Source organism: Melospiza melodia, chromosome 3 (assembly GCF_035770615.1).
Source record: "Melospiza melodia melodia isolate bMelMel2 chromosome 3, bMelMel2.pri, whole genome shotgun sequence".
NCBI lineage: Eukaryota > Metazoa > Chordata > Aves > Passeriformes > Passerellidae > Melospiza > Melospiza melodia.
Genome location: NC_086196.1, coordinates 9109216 through 9126781, shown reverse-complemented (window position 1 = coordinate 9126781; position 17566 = coordinate 9109216). Strand labels below are relative to the sequence as shown.

Sequence of the window (17566 nt, the reverse complement as noted above, 5' to 3'; positions counted from 1 at the left end):
CTCTAAAATATCCCATATCCCTCATAAACACCTCATCATAATCTTCTTTTACAATATTTTTGTATTCCCAGTAAGTGGAATTTACATTTGCTCATCTGCATGTAAAAGCTGCTCTTCTACCCTAACACACACAGAATTTCCACTGCTTCAAAGTCTGTTGATTTCTCTCCTTCCACAGATAAGAACACTGTGCTCTTTCAGCATGGCCTCAGTTGTATGAAACAACCTTAAATTTTGAGCAGTATTTTACCACTGGCCATCATTGATTATTTTTGTATGCTTGACTGTGCTTGCACTGTACTCAGCTTCAGCAGTACATGTTTTCTGTAATAAGGAGGCAGAGGACTAAAGTATAAGTACATTACTGTCATTAGGTATTATTTTTTGGACTGTGGAAAACAAAAGGAAAAAAGACAGGTCCTTCAAAAAATGAATCTGAATAAATTATATTTAAGATGTAGTTTCCAGAGCTGTAAGATTTACATAGTTTCATTCAAATAATGAGCTGTAGTCAGTCAGTGATATTTAAAATGCCTTCTTCAGGCTTCAGAGTTAACAGTACACCAAGATGAACAGAACCTAGTTTCCGAATTTTCAGACTGCAAATTGATGGGAATGTAATTATGAAAGCATTTGATCAGCTAAAAGAACTATAAATTATTCAGATTAAATACCCAAGAATTTTTCTTCTATATTAAACAGGAAAACAATCAAAACATACAGATGCAGTTTATAAGAAAACCAAGTAGTAGACTTTCTTTTCTTTTTCACAGGTAGAAAACTATTTTTTTCTAGGCCAGTCTGGCACTTTTCTTTAATACATGGTGCATACCAAAAGTATTCTAAAGAAAAATTTCATAGGTAAAAACATTCGTTTTTGACTCTATGATTGGAATCCCTATTTCATTAATGAATCAGACATGATGTCAGATAATAGGTAAAGAAAAAAAAATTATTTCTTTAAAATATTTGTATTTTTTTCTTTTAAATCCCAGAGTTATTCTTTAATGGGGAGTGAATTCAGTAACTGCTGGGCATTTCACAAATAACTTTAATTTAAAAGCTGTAAAGGTTGGTTATGCTAGACACTGCAGAGATATGCTGAACACTGCAGAGAAAAATGGTTTTGTTCCTAATGAGTAGGAGTTGTAAAAAAAAAATTAGAGGAAAAACTTCAGGGGAATCATAAAAATTTATATGAAAATAACTGAATAATTTTTAAAAATGATAGCTCATGGGTTTCTCCTCAAGGCTTCTCCAGGAACCATTGTAGGTGGTGGTTGCACTCTGATGCACTAATCAAGCAACATCTGTCAGGAAAGCGTAAGTATTTTCTATAAGTGTAGGTATCATGAAGGAGGGACAAGGGCCCTGCTTTTGAATAACACCAAATACAACTTTTGTGGCTTGAGTGTGAAGAATATGAAAGAGTGAAATTATTAAGAATTTTTTTCTTTATTTTTTTTAACCAATTAAGGCTTATTCCTCAACATTCCCATTCACAGAAAAGCCCTTTGATGGTTCTAATTTTTTACTGAGACCTAATCTGAAGTGGTTTTAAGTGATGGAATCAAAGAATCACAGAAAGGTTTGGGTTGGAACGGACTTCAAAAATCATCTAGTTCCAACCCCTCTGCCATGGGCAGGGGCACCTTCCACCAGACCAGGTTACTCAACACCATCCAGCCTGGCCTTAAATATCCCCAGGGATGGGGCATTCACAGCATCCCTGGGCAACTGTGCCAATAGAACACCTCTCACTATCTTTATCAGGCTTCAGATCCAAGATTATGTTCTGCAACTTTGAAAAGCTTGCCTTAAGTAGCATATTTTTAATGGAGTGAGAACAATATTACAAGGCAAATTCCACACAGAGTTTGCACTTCTTCCATTTGACAAAACCAGTTTCAGGTTGATACTGTCATAGATAGAATCCTATCACTATTCATTTATAAAGAAAAGAATATTTTTGAAGTTTAATTATTCAAGTATTGGTAAGGAAGTTCTTAACTTTTTTTGGATTCTATTTGATACAATAAGCCTCTGTAAATTAAAAATTACTGATATTCAATGCAAAATGTTCTGCAAATTTTATATTTATATCTGCAAAACTATTATCCAGAATACTATGTTTAATAATAATTTAACTGATTTTAATCTAATTTTTACAAATTTTTAGTTAACACTTCTGAAGCCAGAGTAAATGCTGCTGATTTACAAATTGTAATAAGTAAACACATCAGGACCACATATCTCAAATTTTTGCAAAATTCTTGTGAATGTTAATGTACCACTTACCAGATGTGTTCATATCTTCATATAAGGTCTTACATAATCAAGAACATTTTCAAAAATATTTTTATTCCATCTTAAAATTCCCAAGGAAGTGGGATTGTCTTAAAGGCTAAGAAAAACTTTTTATCTGTTCATGTCAATGAAGATACTTCCATTCAAAGGTAAAGTAAATGTAATGAATAAGATACTTATTCAAGGGATGATTTTTCTCACAAACTTCTCTCACCATGAAAAGGGGGAATTGGCTGTTTTTAAAGACGCTGCCAATGGATTACATTCTGTGCAAAAGATACAATTGACAACTATAAGTACTGGGAAGTGGCAGTATGAGAGACATGTCTATGAGAGACATTTCTGTGAGATGTCGTTTGCTGGATAACTTATTCCACAGTTGACCTTCCTGTGATCCAGTATTCATCTTGAAATTAGTGGTTTTTCTGTGTCTGAATGGGTGCTGAGTGGAATTATACCTATCTCTACTTCATGCAAGAAGGTTAATGAAGATGTTCTTCTGTGTCATGTATAGCTGAGGATCCCAACCTTGGAACTAATCAAAACAGAGAATTTGTGTTGCAGATAGGTTCCTGCCCCATGTAATATTCTTCCAAGTCCTTGGCAAAGGGCTTTTATTTAGCAGGAATGGTTACAAGGATAGTGATTTCTTAAAAAATATTTTGGCGGAGTTTGACTAAAAGATGTAAACATGCATTCTGATAATAGAAAGTTGTGGTTCTTCCTCACCAGCCTGGAAAAATAAAAGTATTAATCAAAGTTTAGACAAGGTCTGTATCAACACTAACCAATTCAATTAGAAATCAGAGTAAGGAGCAGTAAATACGTGCTTATTTGCCTATAAGCACCTAAAACAGGAAGTGGTTTTGGAAAAGAAGTTTATTGCTTTGAAAAAATCAGAGGGAAGCCTTCTTGTAAAAGTCATGTAAGGCAAAGTTAGAGTCTCACTGATAGCTGCTTTTCTACCTCTGCAGTGCATGGGAGCTGTGAGCCCTGAAGAACAGCAGAGCCCCACTGTGTGCAGCCACATGGGCCATTGTCCTGCACAACCCTTTATTCCTGGCTGGAACATCCAGCCTCCCTGCACTGTGCAGCTGCTTGGGAAACTTCTCCTGCAGCTCTCAGACTGCAAACCTGGTGCAGCTCTTTTGTGAGATGCTTACAGTATAAACCAAACTTGCACTGCCTTGTCCTGTGGGAGTTGCAGAAGTGGGAATTGTACAGAAGCATGGGCTTTCTTCCTTTGTTAACTTTGAGGAGAAAGTAAGGAGGGCCAAAGAAAAGACATGAGAGCATATCTCATATCAGTGAAAAACACAATTTATTCTCAAGTGCTCTACTTAATGATTCCTTGGAACACTCACATGGAGCTGGAATTATTACTTATGTGCTGTTCAATACAGTCTCAGATTCCAACAGAAAAATGAAGAGTTTAGCTTGAAACAGTTCTAATGGTCTTATCAGAGATCCTACCCTCACTGAAGTGATATCTCCTTTGTTCTCATAATGTGCAAACTGCCTCATCCACTTTGACAGGTTAGGGTGAAATGACACCAATTTCAGGTTACTGAGTACTGTACTAAAAGCTCTGTTGTTTCTTTTACTGCTACCCAGACAGCTGCAGCATCCTTTCAGGGGGAACAGGAAACTCCGAAGCAGAGGCAGATGGATGCCCAGAGTAGAAGCTGAGAGTATTATCTCGGGTACAGAGTCTCTCTCACTGATCAGGATATTTGTTGTGATCCACTTCATCTACCTCACTGAGAATTTCTGAGCATTCATTAACTCTGCAAGCTGGACTTCAAAATCATCACATTCAGTTGTTGAGAAGAACACATACAAACACAAAGAAATACACAAATACTTTGAATATATAAAACTATGTGATAAATTTGCTGATGGCTGAAACTTGAACTATGCAGAAGGGACTGGAATCCAGGAAAAAAATGATAGTGCATGATATTTCTGGAATAGAGCCTCCAACTAAGGGCTGCATCTGTACTGCTAATAGGAGGCCAAACAGTATTCTCTCTGATACAGATTTTAAGATGCATTACAGAATTATAAAATCATGTAGCCAGGGGTATCCAAATGTTAGCTAGTCTAAGCTCCTGCTCAGATCAAGTCCAGTTGGAATAGGTTGCTCAGGACCTTGTCCAGTCAAGTTGTGAGTTCTGCCAAGGTTGGAGTTCGCACAACTATTGACCAGATTGATTCTTGGTTGCTTTTTTTTCATTTATAATAAATTTGCTTTCCCATGCTGAATTCTATCCATTTATTGGCTGTCTTTTGGCTGTGCAGCTCTGAGAAAATGTCTGTTATGCTTTCTCCACACCAACCTGTTAGGTATTCGTAGACAGCAGCAAAATTGCTTTACACTTTTCAGAAGAATGAGCAAGCTAACTTCCTCGGCCTTGAATATCAAGTCCTTCAGGCCCAAAACCATCTGGCAATGTCTTGTAGCAGTGCAAGCTGCACCTTAGTGTTTGTGTTTCTGAGAGGGCTGTGAAGAAAAGTGTACCTTCCTAGTTAGTTCATGAATGATAGAATGTTAGTTCATTACATCTGGTTTGTCTGCCCAGTGTCTACCAGAAGAGTCTAGCTCGAGGCCGTAGGATGGAATACTTGTAGAGATGGCATAACTGTGGTAATGCCCAGCTGTCCTCCTTGCAGACAGGTTCATAACTACACTCTCACTAGGGATTTTTCCCTTCAGTATGAATTAAACATGCTTACTGGATGTCTCAGGGAAGTTAGCACTCAGTGTGGAGCATGAGTCCTGAGTAAGCCACATGAAAAATTAGAGCAAGTCCAAGAGGGTTTCAAGAGTCAGTATAAAGTCACACAGAACATCAGTAGCAAAACTGGATTTCCCTTAACTGCACTGTTCATTAGCCTTCTTACGAGGCCAGACTGCCTCTCACAGTCTGATATAATTCACACTCAGTACTTTCATATTTCTTCACTTAGGCTTCTGACAAATGTTTTTAGGCCTAGAGGGGAAAAGCTGCTTGTTTTCATGGAATGAAAACTGAAGTATTTTGCTCACTTGCTGTAGATTCTTCAGTCCAAAATAGAAAGTAGTATCTCTGCTTTATCTGTCTGGGAAAGCAAAACTCTTGAGTTTGCTCCCTTTCTCCAAGTGTTAGCCTGTCCCTGTCACCAGAGGATAGATGTTTCCAGACAGAAACACAGACATGCAGAAAACATGTAAATGTCCATCTAGTGTAAAGAACTTCATGCTACAATAGCACTTCTCAAGGTTTCTAATGAGCACAGTGCAGTGGCTGCATGTGGATCTAAACAACTCTCAACCTTAAGACGCAATTAGTCACCTAAAGATTTTACACCAAACTATTATTTTTGCCTTACCTTTCTGAATGTGCACTGAAAATCATCTTTTTAATTGCTCTTTGGAAACAGGAGTGTAAGGAGAAAGCTGTTAATAGTGAAGAAAATCCCAGCCCATTACAATTTTAGGCACTTGGATTATTTTAATGGGCTTGGGGTTTTTTTGCAAACATCTTAGCTCTCATGCTGCCCAGGATATATTTCCCAGAGAACTCACAGATGTTTACAATCCTATTGATTTGTGGCTTTGCCATAATACTAGGCTGAGAGAACTCACATTAGAGGCAGGACTCTTGCTTCTTTCTTTATTATATAGATCTAGAAGTATTTTTTAAGCTTGGTCTTTCATGCTTGTATTAGATACACCATTTTGAAGAAGGACATATAAATTGCAATTTCTCCATGCTCTTTGTCTTTCCATCCTTCCCACTCAGCCTTTTTTCTCCCCCATACATTTGATCCAACTCTCTTCTTTCCTGTGATCTTGTAGAATCCTTCTCTTTGTTTTTGGTGCATGCACAAGTTGAACAAGAAACAGATAAATAGAATAGCTAAAGAATGGCTAATGTTGGCTTGTGCCCAATCTCCCACCAACAGCTTCAGTGGATTGTTAAGGCCACAGACTACACGAAATCTGGTAACCTTTTTTTCTTCTGCTTGTAGCAATCCTAATCTGATAGCTTGTCTCAGCATTCCTTGCTGTGATGCTGACCTTTTTGAGTATTCCAGATTCATAGATTTTGAAGTCATTCCAAACCTCCAGGAAACTCACAGAAAGTGACAGCTCCGAGGTCATACTGCGGCGCCCATCACACCCTTTGTTAATTGCTTCACCTAGGACAAGATATACAAAGCACAAAAGAGCAGAGCATGGGAGAGGCAGGAGCATAGCAATGAAAATTAAGAATTACTCATTTATAATTTTAAGGTGTTCAAGATAACCAGCAGGTTACTGACCATAATGTATATTTCTTATCAGGCAAAAATTACCTAGTTTAAAGAGTAAATTTTCAAATTACTCAACATCCAGCCTAATTTTAATTTAATTTTGAGCTAAAACTCCGAATTTCATCATAAACAGAAAAGTTAAGGCTGGTTATACGAGCTTTTGAAGACACCTTTTCAAGTGAAGATGTTATACCAAATGTTATACCTGTGTTACTGCCTTCAAGTGCTTCACTTGGACCCATTGTCACATGCAGGGAGCTATAGAGATCATGTCACTGGGTATTCTGCAAACCTGGACCAATCTTGCTGTGCAGTGACAGACTGGTAGATATTCTTGGAGGCTTAGTGGTTCCCATATTAATAGACCAACCAGAAATAGGACATTCTTCTTCAGAGACAAATGTGTCCACATAAATTTACTGAAAAAAACCCCATGTGGGTTTTAAAAAAGCCCATGTGGGGTTTTGATTAGGTTTTTGTTTGTGGTTTTTGTTTGGTTTTTTGTTTTTTTTTTTTTTGAGCACAAGCTTACAGCAATGCTATTAGGAGACAAGAGAATCTGCATGGCTTTGTTCCTAGTTGTAGGGTATGTTCTCTTAAGGCTGTCTTCTCCTGCATTTTCTCTGTGCCTCCATCATTTTATGTTATTCCTTCACATACAAATGAAGCTTTTTTTCCAAAGGCTGAGCTGTTTGGAAATGAACATTTGAATTTGCATATGTTGGAACTGATTCATCCCTGGTGCCAGGAAGTGCTCTCTGCTGCAGGGAGGGGATCTGCAGCTGCCCGGCGCTGCCTCCAAGGCAGGCAGTGCTGGCAGGAGGGAAAGCGTGGGCAAGGTGCCCAGGGGGAGAACTGATTCACAGCTTCCCCCTGGCAGCTTCTGAGCACAGAGCACCCCCTGGGTAGTGCACAGAAGCTATTTCACATTAGGCACATACCCTGCCTTTGGCAACTGGCATGTTGAGGGGCTATGTGCTGATGCTAGATGTGAGAACAGCGGGCAGCATGTCATGGCACTTGCTGCTGGGAAGCTGGGAAGTCCTGACTGGTAGCAAAAGAGGCAGCATGCAAGGGTGATAATGGAAGGAACAGGAATATTTTTTTCTAAAGCAATATAATTAATTTAAACTCATTGTGTGTATCTGTGCATTGGAGTGCACGGCAATATTTTATGTGCCAGCATGATGCATTTTAGGCTGCTCACAGGAAAATGGATTTCAGTGTAATTAAAAAAAATATCATGTTCTTTCTCACCCCCACATGGTTCAAAAAATGCAGGAATGCAGTACAGATGATAGCATCAGGTAAGGACAGAAAAGGTAGCATATGCAGAAAATCAGGGAATTAATAAATTGTACCTGAGGAGAGGAGTATGCAGTCAGCACGCCCCAGTTCAGAACCATTCAGTTGCTGGGGATTTCTAGAGGCAAAGAGAAAGAGACAGAACAATCTCTCTGCAGAGATAAAAGAGTCTGAAGTTACTCCATGAAGCCTCTGAGCCAAAGTTATTTTAGTCTCATGCCTGGACTAGCTCCATAGGCCTGGCATTGTTCCTTCATGGATAGAAACACTGTATGGTGAAAGTGGCAATAACAAGTCTTTCCATTCTGCACTTCTTTCCAGTCTTCCAATCTGTACTTCTCCCAGTGTCTTCTGAGAGGGCTCAGTAATGCCCCACCAGGAGGGATCCTTGTCTGGATCTCCCTGCTCTCCTGCCCACACCCATTGGAACTGGCATTGGATCCAGTGCCAAAAAACCCCTGACAAGATGAAAAAAATATTTATTTTTTTTTTAATTCACCCATTTGCCCTTCCACACATTTTTTTTTTTTTTGTTTTGTTGGCTCTTGTCATTTCCTGAAATGCTCTTCCTTTATATCTGCTGTGGATCTGGCATTTAAATTTCCCTGTTAGCTCCAGTGAGACCAGTCATAGCAGTAGCATTCTGTTAAGTTAGAAATGCTAGCAGTATTTTACATGTGGAAAAGTGATATTTAGCACTTTTCCTAAAACTAAATTTCTGTGCTTAAATGCTCCTTCTAGCTAGAACAAATAGAAGGAAATCATTAAGATATGAATCTAAATTTAACCTTTTTTTTTATTACAATGCGTCCTTATGAAACTTTGATATTTATGGAGGTCTGACTTTGCACAGTCATTATAGGTACATTTGTGAGGATTGGAACATAAGTTTAGCCTTGAACATGGAACCAGAGATGTAAAATCTCCTGAAATATTCGTTATGTGCATGACTGTCCCATAGAGTTTATATTTCCTCTTGAACCAATTCAAATGAGCTCAAATGAGGTCTGAATGCAATTTCCAGAAGTGCCTAGTGTTACCCTGGTTCTGCTCCTTTTGAAGCAAGTGATAAAGCTCACAAGGACCTCGAATAAAAATAAAAGAGGGCAAGATATTTAAAATTACTCATTGAGTCTCGACAGCCGATAAATTCTGTATTAAGGTTTCACACACAGCACTTTCTCCTCTGACACAAGGGCAGAATGTGTGCCCAGTCATTTCAGCAATGTGAGAGGACCACAAGCAATGCAGACAGCAAGAATGATAAAATCAGCCGGGAGAAAATAGCAGGAGGACAACAAGGGTGATGAAAGAAAAGATAATGGGAAAAAACAACAAAGAGGAAGGAGAAAAGAAGAAAGAAACATCAACTTCAAGGTTATTAGAGATCATAAAAGGAAGAAGGATGAGGGAGGAACAGAGATTGAAGGCATCAGCCAAAGGGAACAGAGAAAAAAGGAAGCAAAAGGAAGAAAGAGAAAATGTTAAAGAGACAAGAAGAGACAAGGAGAAATTTATTTGGAAAATCAGGGAGTAGAATGCAGCACAGAAGTGCTGGAGAGGAAAATGGATGGAAAGCAAACTATGGAGCAAAAGCAAATAGAGATTCTTGGAAAAGGATAGCAGATTGAAAACAGGGTGAAAGGCACCAGAAAAGAAAAGGGAAGGAGTGAAGAAGTATGTAAATATAGCATCTCTGTGAGGAAAATTAAGGGGAAATAAATCCATCCTAACAAAACTGTTTTTCATTACAAATTCATAGATAGATTGTGTAGCTAGAGAGTTTTGGTCTCAACAGCAAAATAAAGTATCATCACTGGAATTCAAAAATCAAATTCTATGGAAAATATCTGTGTTCCTACTGGAGTTAGAACAGGCAGCCACTTTTCTATGTCTTCATGAGGAAAAGAATCAGCAGCATTCCCACTTCACATACTTCATTAGAACTTGACAATCTACCAAAATACCTGGGACTGAAAATAAGATTTTTACAATTTACATATCCAGATTGCTTTCACAGAGCTGGCTAGAACAGTAATAGCTGGAGGCATTGCTCTGACTCCTCAGAAGAGTAAAGACAAAATGAGTTGCTGCTGTCTGTCCAATCCTTGCTGAAGCGGTGTTTTTATAGCAATAGCCACAGCACTGACTCTCACTGACACACCTGTGGCCAAAAGTCTGCACTGAGGACCACACAGCTCTTCTCATGATCTTGTTTCTCACCCAGGAATGCTCCCTGCAGGTTAGTGGTGGCTGGCATAGGAAGGAACTGGAGAAAAGTTTGTTCTCTCTTTTGGCTTCTTAGCTAGTTGAAAAAGAGGACTTGTTTGTCAAGAGCTGCAAACCTGTAGTTTCTGACAAGCCCTCAAATTCACAAAGGAACAGACACTCAATAAACCTACTATGCTCTACAGAAAATCCAGTTTTTAATTTGACAGGGCTTCTTTTCATCCCTTCCCTTTTTTGCCCTCTCCTTTTTTCCTCTTTTCTCATTCAGGGAACTGCAAACACAATTTCTTTACAATTTTACTTTTGTAACCTTTTGTTTTGAGACTACTTCACTAGAAAAAAAAATAAAAAGCACCAAACCACAGTAATTTGTTATGAATCTCTATGTAGTTTCAGAAGACATACAGCTTTTTAGCTGCAAACAGAGCAGTGAATAAAAATCTGTACTTCTAGTATATTTTCCAGTTCTGTGTAAAGTAATTTAGACTCGTTATTGTCCAATTTTCCTCTGCCAGATCCTTCCCTTTTCCATAGCACCATTGTGAGATTTTATCCAATAATGTTTTTAAAATACTCTCAGATCTTCAGGCAAAAACCAAAAATGCAAGTATTATTGTGTCTGTCTGCCAGCTTCCCAACCTAAGAATTCCATTCCTGGTGATTCAGTGAAACAAAACAGAATCTCAAGTAGATGGAAACCACCAGACAATAAAACATTCTACATTCTGTTATGAAAAAAATCCCACAGGAAACAATTATATTTTTCTAGCGTTTTCTGAATCTTCAATAGAAAAATCACACCTCTACTATAGAGATTGACAGCGTGGTCAAAATAAAACTATGGGAAAGTAATAATTTTCTATTAATCCCAGTTCTTTTGCAGTGTGGAACATTATGGAGGACCATTCTGAATTTTTGCACAGTTTCCTGATTTATTCCCCTGTTCTATGTGATTTTTCTTTTGCTAGCTGCATCTGCTTTAAATAGTTAATTAGTGATTTATAGGATATTCTCTCTGATAGACTGTATTATTGATACATGTGTTCACAAGGGAAGATTGGAAGTGCAATGTAGTAGGCTCTAAATGTTGTAAACTAAACAGTAAAGGTAACATCAGTCTTTTGTGCTGATTCATCAGCTTACTAATGATGGGTGATGGAAGGTATTTTGTAGGAACTCATTGCAATTGGCCAGTCTGAGAGAAATGGATGGTTTATTCTTTTCCATGGGAGCTGATACCCTCAGCACAAAAATAAAAATGTTGAAGTACTTTTTTATGTCTTTGTTTTATCTCTATGTTTTGGATCCAATTTATGTTTTAAAAGAATTTGGAAAAGTAAATCAACCAAAGTAATACACAGTAATGAGGAGGAAACTACTGCAGTTTTGTCTTGACACTTTCTGTAAAATCCTATTCACTGTCATGCTAGTGAAGCTGTAAATCTAAGTATGTACACTACATGGAAGCTTATCTGGCTCCTGTAGGCCTAGATAAAGACCTACAAATACAGGTTTAATTATGGATCTTATTTGTAGTGCCCTATGCTGGTGAGAGCTGGGGCGTCTTGTGAGCTGAGGTTTCAACAAGACTTTTAACCACTGGCATCTGGAAAAACCCTCCCAGAGCTCATTTGGGCATTGCATCCATTTCCTCCCCCGTCCCAGGAACCTTCCTGAGTTCTTCAAGCTGACAGAAGTTTGTTTTAATTGCTGCACACCTTCAATGTTTCCACAGTGAAGAATTAGTAGCAGGGCTTAAGTGTATTCTTCTCAATTTACCTCTCACCCTTTTTTCTCCTGCTATTGAATCTAAGCCAAATACTGAATCCAGCTGCCACAGCTGTTGCTGTTCTGCTGCCTGCTCTACTTCCTGCTTCTGCTTATTTTCCCAAAAATGCTTCTATGGAATGATCTGTGAAATGAATGAGACATCAAGGCACTGCATTCCCATTCCCCTTCCCTGACAAAACCTTTCTTTTTCTGGATGCCCTGAATTTGTAGTCAAGTGCTAGTATTCTATGTCCTGAACGCCACTCTTCACAGAGTCAGTTCCTTTTGTCACCTCCCTCGTTACAGTACTGAAGTATTTCCTGTGCTACAATAAGCTATTATGTAAATTCTACAAATGAGTTTCTGATCCTGCCAAATCACATTTGCTTTAAGTAAGCGTGGAAAACTGCAGCTCTCTTTTGCCACATACTCTGATAGTAATTTTCAAAGAGTTTCACATCAGCTGCCTCTTGCAAGCAGTGCATACATTTTTCTGGCATTGTTGTTTGTACATATGATTAAGTCATATATGCATAGGTAGTAAATGATAGCAAAGTAGTAAGGTATATGCCAGTCCTACACATGCTGAGACATTTGGAAAATACAGGCTCCCAATTCCAATAGCACAAGAACTTGGGGTTGTCTCCTTATCTAATCTGTTTAGGATAGAAAGTAAATATTGTAATAGCTTCATAGTTGTAACAGACTGCTGCATGTCTGAATCCTATGTGTCACACTGTTAAGAGCATTTCCCATAGAATGGAAACAGCAGAAGTATAAATGTTCCAGAGTTTTAAAGTGTTCTTACCAACTGCACTAAACTCATTTCATCTGTTACATGAAGGTAAATATAAATTTATGAGATTTGAAAACAAATATTATAGTGTCAAAATCAAAATTTGAAAGGTCATTCTGAAATCCTTGCCAACATAAAGATCTCATCTGGTTTAATCAAAAGTACATTTTTAAACTGATATGAACTGTGCAAAGCCATTTCTGAAGATACGCAATTCAATTTACAGCAGGATGACTTCTTCTTTAGCTTCTGTTGCTTATTTTTTTTAAATGACACAGAAATAAGCTAGCTTTCAAATTGTGTGAAACTGTCCAAATGGTTGAGGTGCAATGGTCTTCTTTTAAGACTGATGGATTGGATATACTGGTCCTTTTTGTTAAGACACAATTAATCATGTTGCCTGTAACAGAAAGACTTAGAAAAGATGAGAAAAAAACATTGTTCACTTTTGCTAATAGCTTATCCTCAAAAAGATACAAAGTCTGGAGAGGAAAACGGTGACTTCAAATCATGGGCTCATAAAGAAGAAATCCTTGTAGTACCCCAGACTGCAGAGGAATAGTCCCACGGCTCTGAGTTCTCCTTTATTGATTTAAATGCCATGAACACATAGAGCCAAAACGTAGTCAATTCCTTTAATTAATTCTTATCACCATGTCTTACGATTCAGCATCTTAGAGGCTTTAGTCAGGCTTCAGTGATGCAGCTAGTCTTGATGGAAATAGGCATTGGAAACCACTGAAGCTACCTAGCATGAAAAAAACCCAAAACACACGAAGCAGGAGTTGACTCGCTGTAGATCTCAAAATATTTGTCTAAAAATAAATAAAGAGAACATATATAGATATATTTAAATTATAAGAGCATTCATATTTGGTGCCCTTACCACTTACTTTTAAAGAAATAGCCCAATTTTATCCTAACCATGTTCAGCCACAACAACAAATAAAGGGTAAGAGGCATACAGACTGAATTATTACTTCCTTATCAAGGATTGTAGTTTTACATAATTGGTATCAGAAGGATCTACGCAGAAATTATGGATTTTATCTTTCTATAAGCAGAAGGATTGATGTGTGGTGTCAATCTGTGTGTTGGTCCTTAAGAGACATGCTAAAACACCTTTCATGCAAGATCACAGGACCATATTTGGTCCTGTGCAAAGACAAAGCAAGAGAGAAGGAGAATTGTCACTAAGTATGTTATTTAGATTTCTTGTCCAAAGTGCACAGCCTGTTTGGTATGGAGAAGAGAAACTTCAGTGTTGTAGGGAACCCCATAAGTTTTACCAGCTCACATCTGAGAGTTGCTACCATATTTTGATGTTTTCTGTAGAATAACTGAACTGGTCTGGATGAAGATTATATGGAAACTTCATTGAATACATTCCAGTTTAATTTGTGTCTTTCAAGGTAGCAATAATCATGGTTGAAGTTTGGCCCTGCTGAGCTCCTTCAGAAGTAGGTAATGCTTACTAGCTTAAAGCAGCTGAAATTCAGCTTAACACAACATGATAACTCCATAGCACTGACCTCTGGGTTGCCTAATTGCTGATGTTAAAAAAAAGTTCAAGTGTCTGCAGAAACTTTGAGAAACAAAAGCTTACCAGTACGGACCAACATTGAGTAAAGCCCATGTTAAATAAAGGGTGGAAGCCACAGTCTGCATGAAGTCCTGATTCAAATAGTGGAAAAATTCAATGTTATGGAAATCTGATGTTTTAGAATACAACATCTGAATTTGTGAGCAAGCTTTTTTGAATTTGAATGCTTTCTCCAAATATCACTTTAAATAGCATGTCTAAAATTCAAAACTCAGGCTCAAGAAAAGTGACTTTTTGGAATTCATGTAGCATTTATCTGTTCAGTAAAATGCATATAAATTAATTCTTTGTCTTTTCTGTGATTTAGTATGGCAGTTCAAATACCAGCTAATGATTTTACTTAGCATTATAATGTAGCTTTTTCTGTGATGATCGCAATCATCTTTGCAATGTAGAAAAATCCATCCATTTTCTTTGATGGCTCTAATGTCATTCAACTATTAGAAATTCCACCGAGGGCTGTACCACTTCTGTCTGGTGCTGTAGCTTGGTGTTTGGCACTGTTTGGGTGGGTTACCATCTCTCTGCAAGAGGCCAGCCTTACTTCCCTGTCTTAGGCATTTCCTTCGCTTCATGGAGAGGTGAAGGGGTCTCTTCATGGTGCGACCTCACGACACTGTGCAGTGGGATTAGAACAATAGCTCCAGTGGAAAAGAAAATTACTCACTGCAATGTTAGCCACTACCTAAGCATACACCTCGGGGATAGTGCATTTGCTGTCAACCCTACTCATTCCTGGTGACGTAGGGATATTGGATTGCTGGGAAATCACTAATCTGCCAGTACTTGAGATGGCCAGGAAGCATTGGAGTGGGCAACTGAGGAGTAGCAAACAAAAGCGTTTTATGAATGAAAAACTGTGTTTGTCCCTGGTGTAGAATTAAGCTCAGGTTTAGCACTGGGTAGGGGTCCCAAAGGCTGGCGCCTGAGGAAACAAGGATAAGCCAATTAATTTTTTAAATGGGCAGTTATATCTTTCCTGTCAGTAACTGCTGGGTGTCTCTTCCATTGTTATTCTAGGTGTCCCACTCCTGGGTGTGATGGCTCTGGGCATATAACTGGAAATTATGCTTCTCATCGAAGGTATGTAAAGACAAGGTTTTGTTACTTAAATCATATAACTGCAGGGCTAGAAGGTGCCTCAACTGACCTAACTTCACTCTCTGAATACTCAAGTAGGATTGAGCGCTGCACAGATACACGTTGGTCTAACTCATATTAACCACTAATGAATAACATTTCTCAGCTTCAGGATGACTCACTACCCAAATAGGTAGGAATATTTTTGCTTGTATCTAGCAAAATCTTTATACAAAATAAATTCAGTTTCTCTGTCTTCTCTAGTAGCCTGAGGAAGCAATTCAACATTCATGTTTCTGTTGCTTTACATTCAGAACAACTTAACTCTTCACAGTTTGGACTGAAATCCTAGTCCTGCATCTTTTTCTCACAAATTGTGTTTCCTGAATGTTTGTATCAGTCTCTTCCAGACTCACTCCACATTCCTTGAAATGCAAAATTGGATCCTGTTCTTTACCGCCTCTTCTAGATGAAGCCTTATCAGCTTTTATCAGAGGGGAAAAGTACCTCTTTCATCTAATATGCACCAGCCTTGTTAGTACATTTCAGAAATAAGTTTGGCTTGTTCTTAAATTGCAACACTTTTTACTACATCAAGCCAGAAGAATGGAAAAAGAAATTTATGGATGAAAGCTGACTTCACTATAACTTCACCAAGGGTCAAAGAATGCTTCTCATTCACTAATTAGGATATTGATCAATTACACTGTAGAGGTAATGGTGTAAATGCTGTGCAATTAGCAATTCCCCTGTGGTTATTTAAGAACTAAATCAGTAGAGGAGGGCTGTGCCATATTTGTAAACATCTATCCACTGTTTAATCAAAGAATAATAGTGTTGTCTACCTCTCTTGTGCTAGTAAAGACTCTTTACTCCCACAGAGACTAGTACTGTTGAGTCTGGATATTTGCTTTCTTCACCAAGTCCCTGTAGTTTTACAATTGGCTATAGATAGTCACTGCACAAGTTCCCAGTTTAAATGTTTTCCCACCAAAAGCAGCAAAGGATTCAAAGTCAAAACATAAAAAATAAGAGAGTGGGAGCATGCCCTATTTTACATGCTGCAAAAATGAAAGATCACAATATCAATTTCTGTAATGCAGTATTAAACATCAAAAGTAAAAATAACATTATAAAGGAGAAAATATAAGTATTTAAAAAGCACTTACATGATGCAGATTTGATCATGCTTTCAGAGAAATTTAAGGTTAAATTTAGAACTGCATTTAACTATATGTAAATTTATCAGCTACCATTCTACCAGCATTATGCCTGTTATAACTCTACCCTAACTTCAGGGAAGCTATTTATGTGTTTGATCATCTATTTAACCAGAAGCAGGTGGGAGAATGAAGATGCAGAAGAAAAGTGTTACTAACAAGATACCTAAAAGCTGGCAAGGTTGGTAGGGGAGAATCACTGAATGTTGATTCATTTTTAAACCTTTTCCTTGTATGTTGTTTCCTGGCCACTAAAGGACTGGACCATGAGCTGAATGGTGTTACCTGCTTTTGTCTGGAAATTCTTACTTTCTTGTATTTTTGCAGATGACTGCTGGACCAAGTTTTCATTTGATTGTGTAGCATAATCAAGTACATATAAAGATATAAAAAGTTGTTCTACAAAACAAACATATCTGGAATTTGCTCGGTCCATTGGGATTTAACACATGCAGCCTTTTGAAATGCCACCATGCCTATATTGGCCACATAACTCCTTAATTTCTCTTCCAAAAAGGCCTCTGGCAACCCCATGTCTTCGGCTGCTGCAGGCACAGAAGCACTGACATGTAGTCAGTGAAGTAACATTTTCTTTGCTTAAATCCACAGATGTCCTCAGGAGACCTGTCACATTTACACAGAGCCAGCCTTACCCTATTCAGATCATGATATCTGTCAAGGCCATTTCTGAGGTGGGAAGGCTGGCAAAATGAATGCTTTCAAAGGGCAGCAAACCAGCAGCCTAAATCTGGAGCTGTTAAGGATGGAAGACCCCACAGCATGTTGTCTGTTGGGCTTTCTAATTCCCAGACTGAAAATTAGCATTTAGCTCTGCCTGCATCTGAGTTAGCATTTTTGTATGTATTTGACACCATCAGTTACAACTCTGTCAGTTTCAGAAGGAAAGGAATGACAGACTCTCTCCTAAATGGCTGCTGAGGTTATCACTGGTATCTA

General features: G+C 38.1%; 1 protein-coding gene across 17 annotated transcripts in view; it reads left to right on the top strand.

Moving 5' to 3' along the window:
- Nucleotides 1-17566, top strand: part of MYT1L (myelin transcription factor 1 like) — a 307327-nt gene that overhangs the window by 258530 nt on the left and 31231 nt on the right. For all 17 annotated transcript variants that reach the window (XM_063150775.1, XM_063150776.1, XM_063150774.1 and 14 more), the window contains one exon: nt 15330-15392. In XM_063150775.1, coding sequence (XP_063006845.1) covers nt 15330-15392 — 63 coding nt within the window. The remainder of the gene's footprint in view (nt 1-15329; nt 15393-17566) is intronic.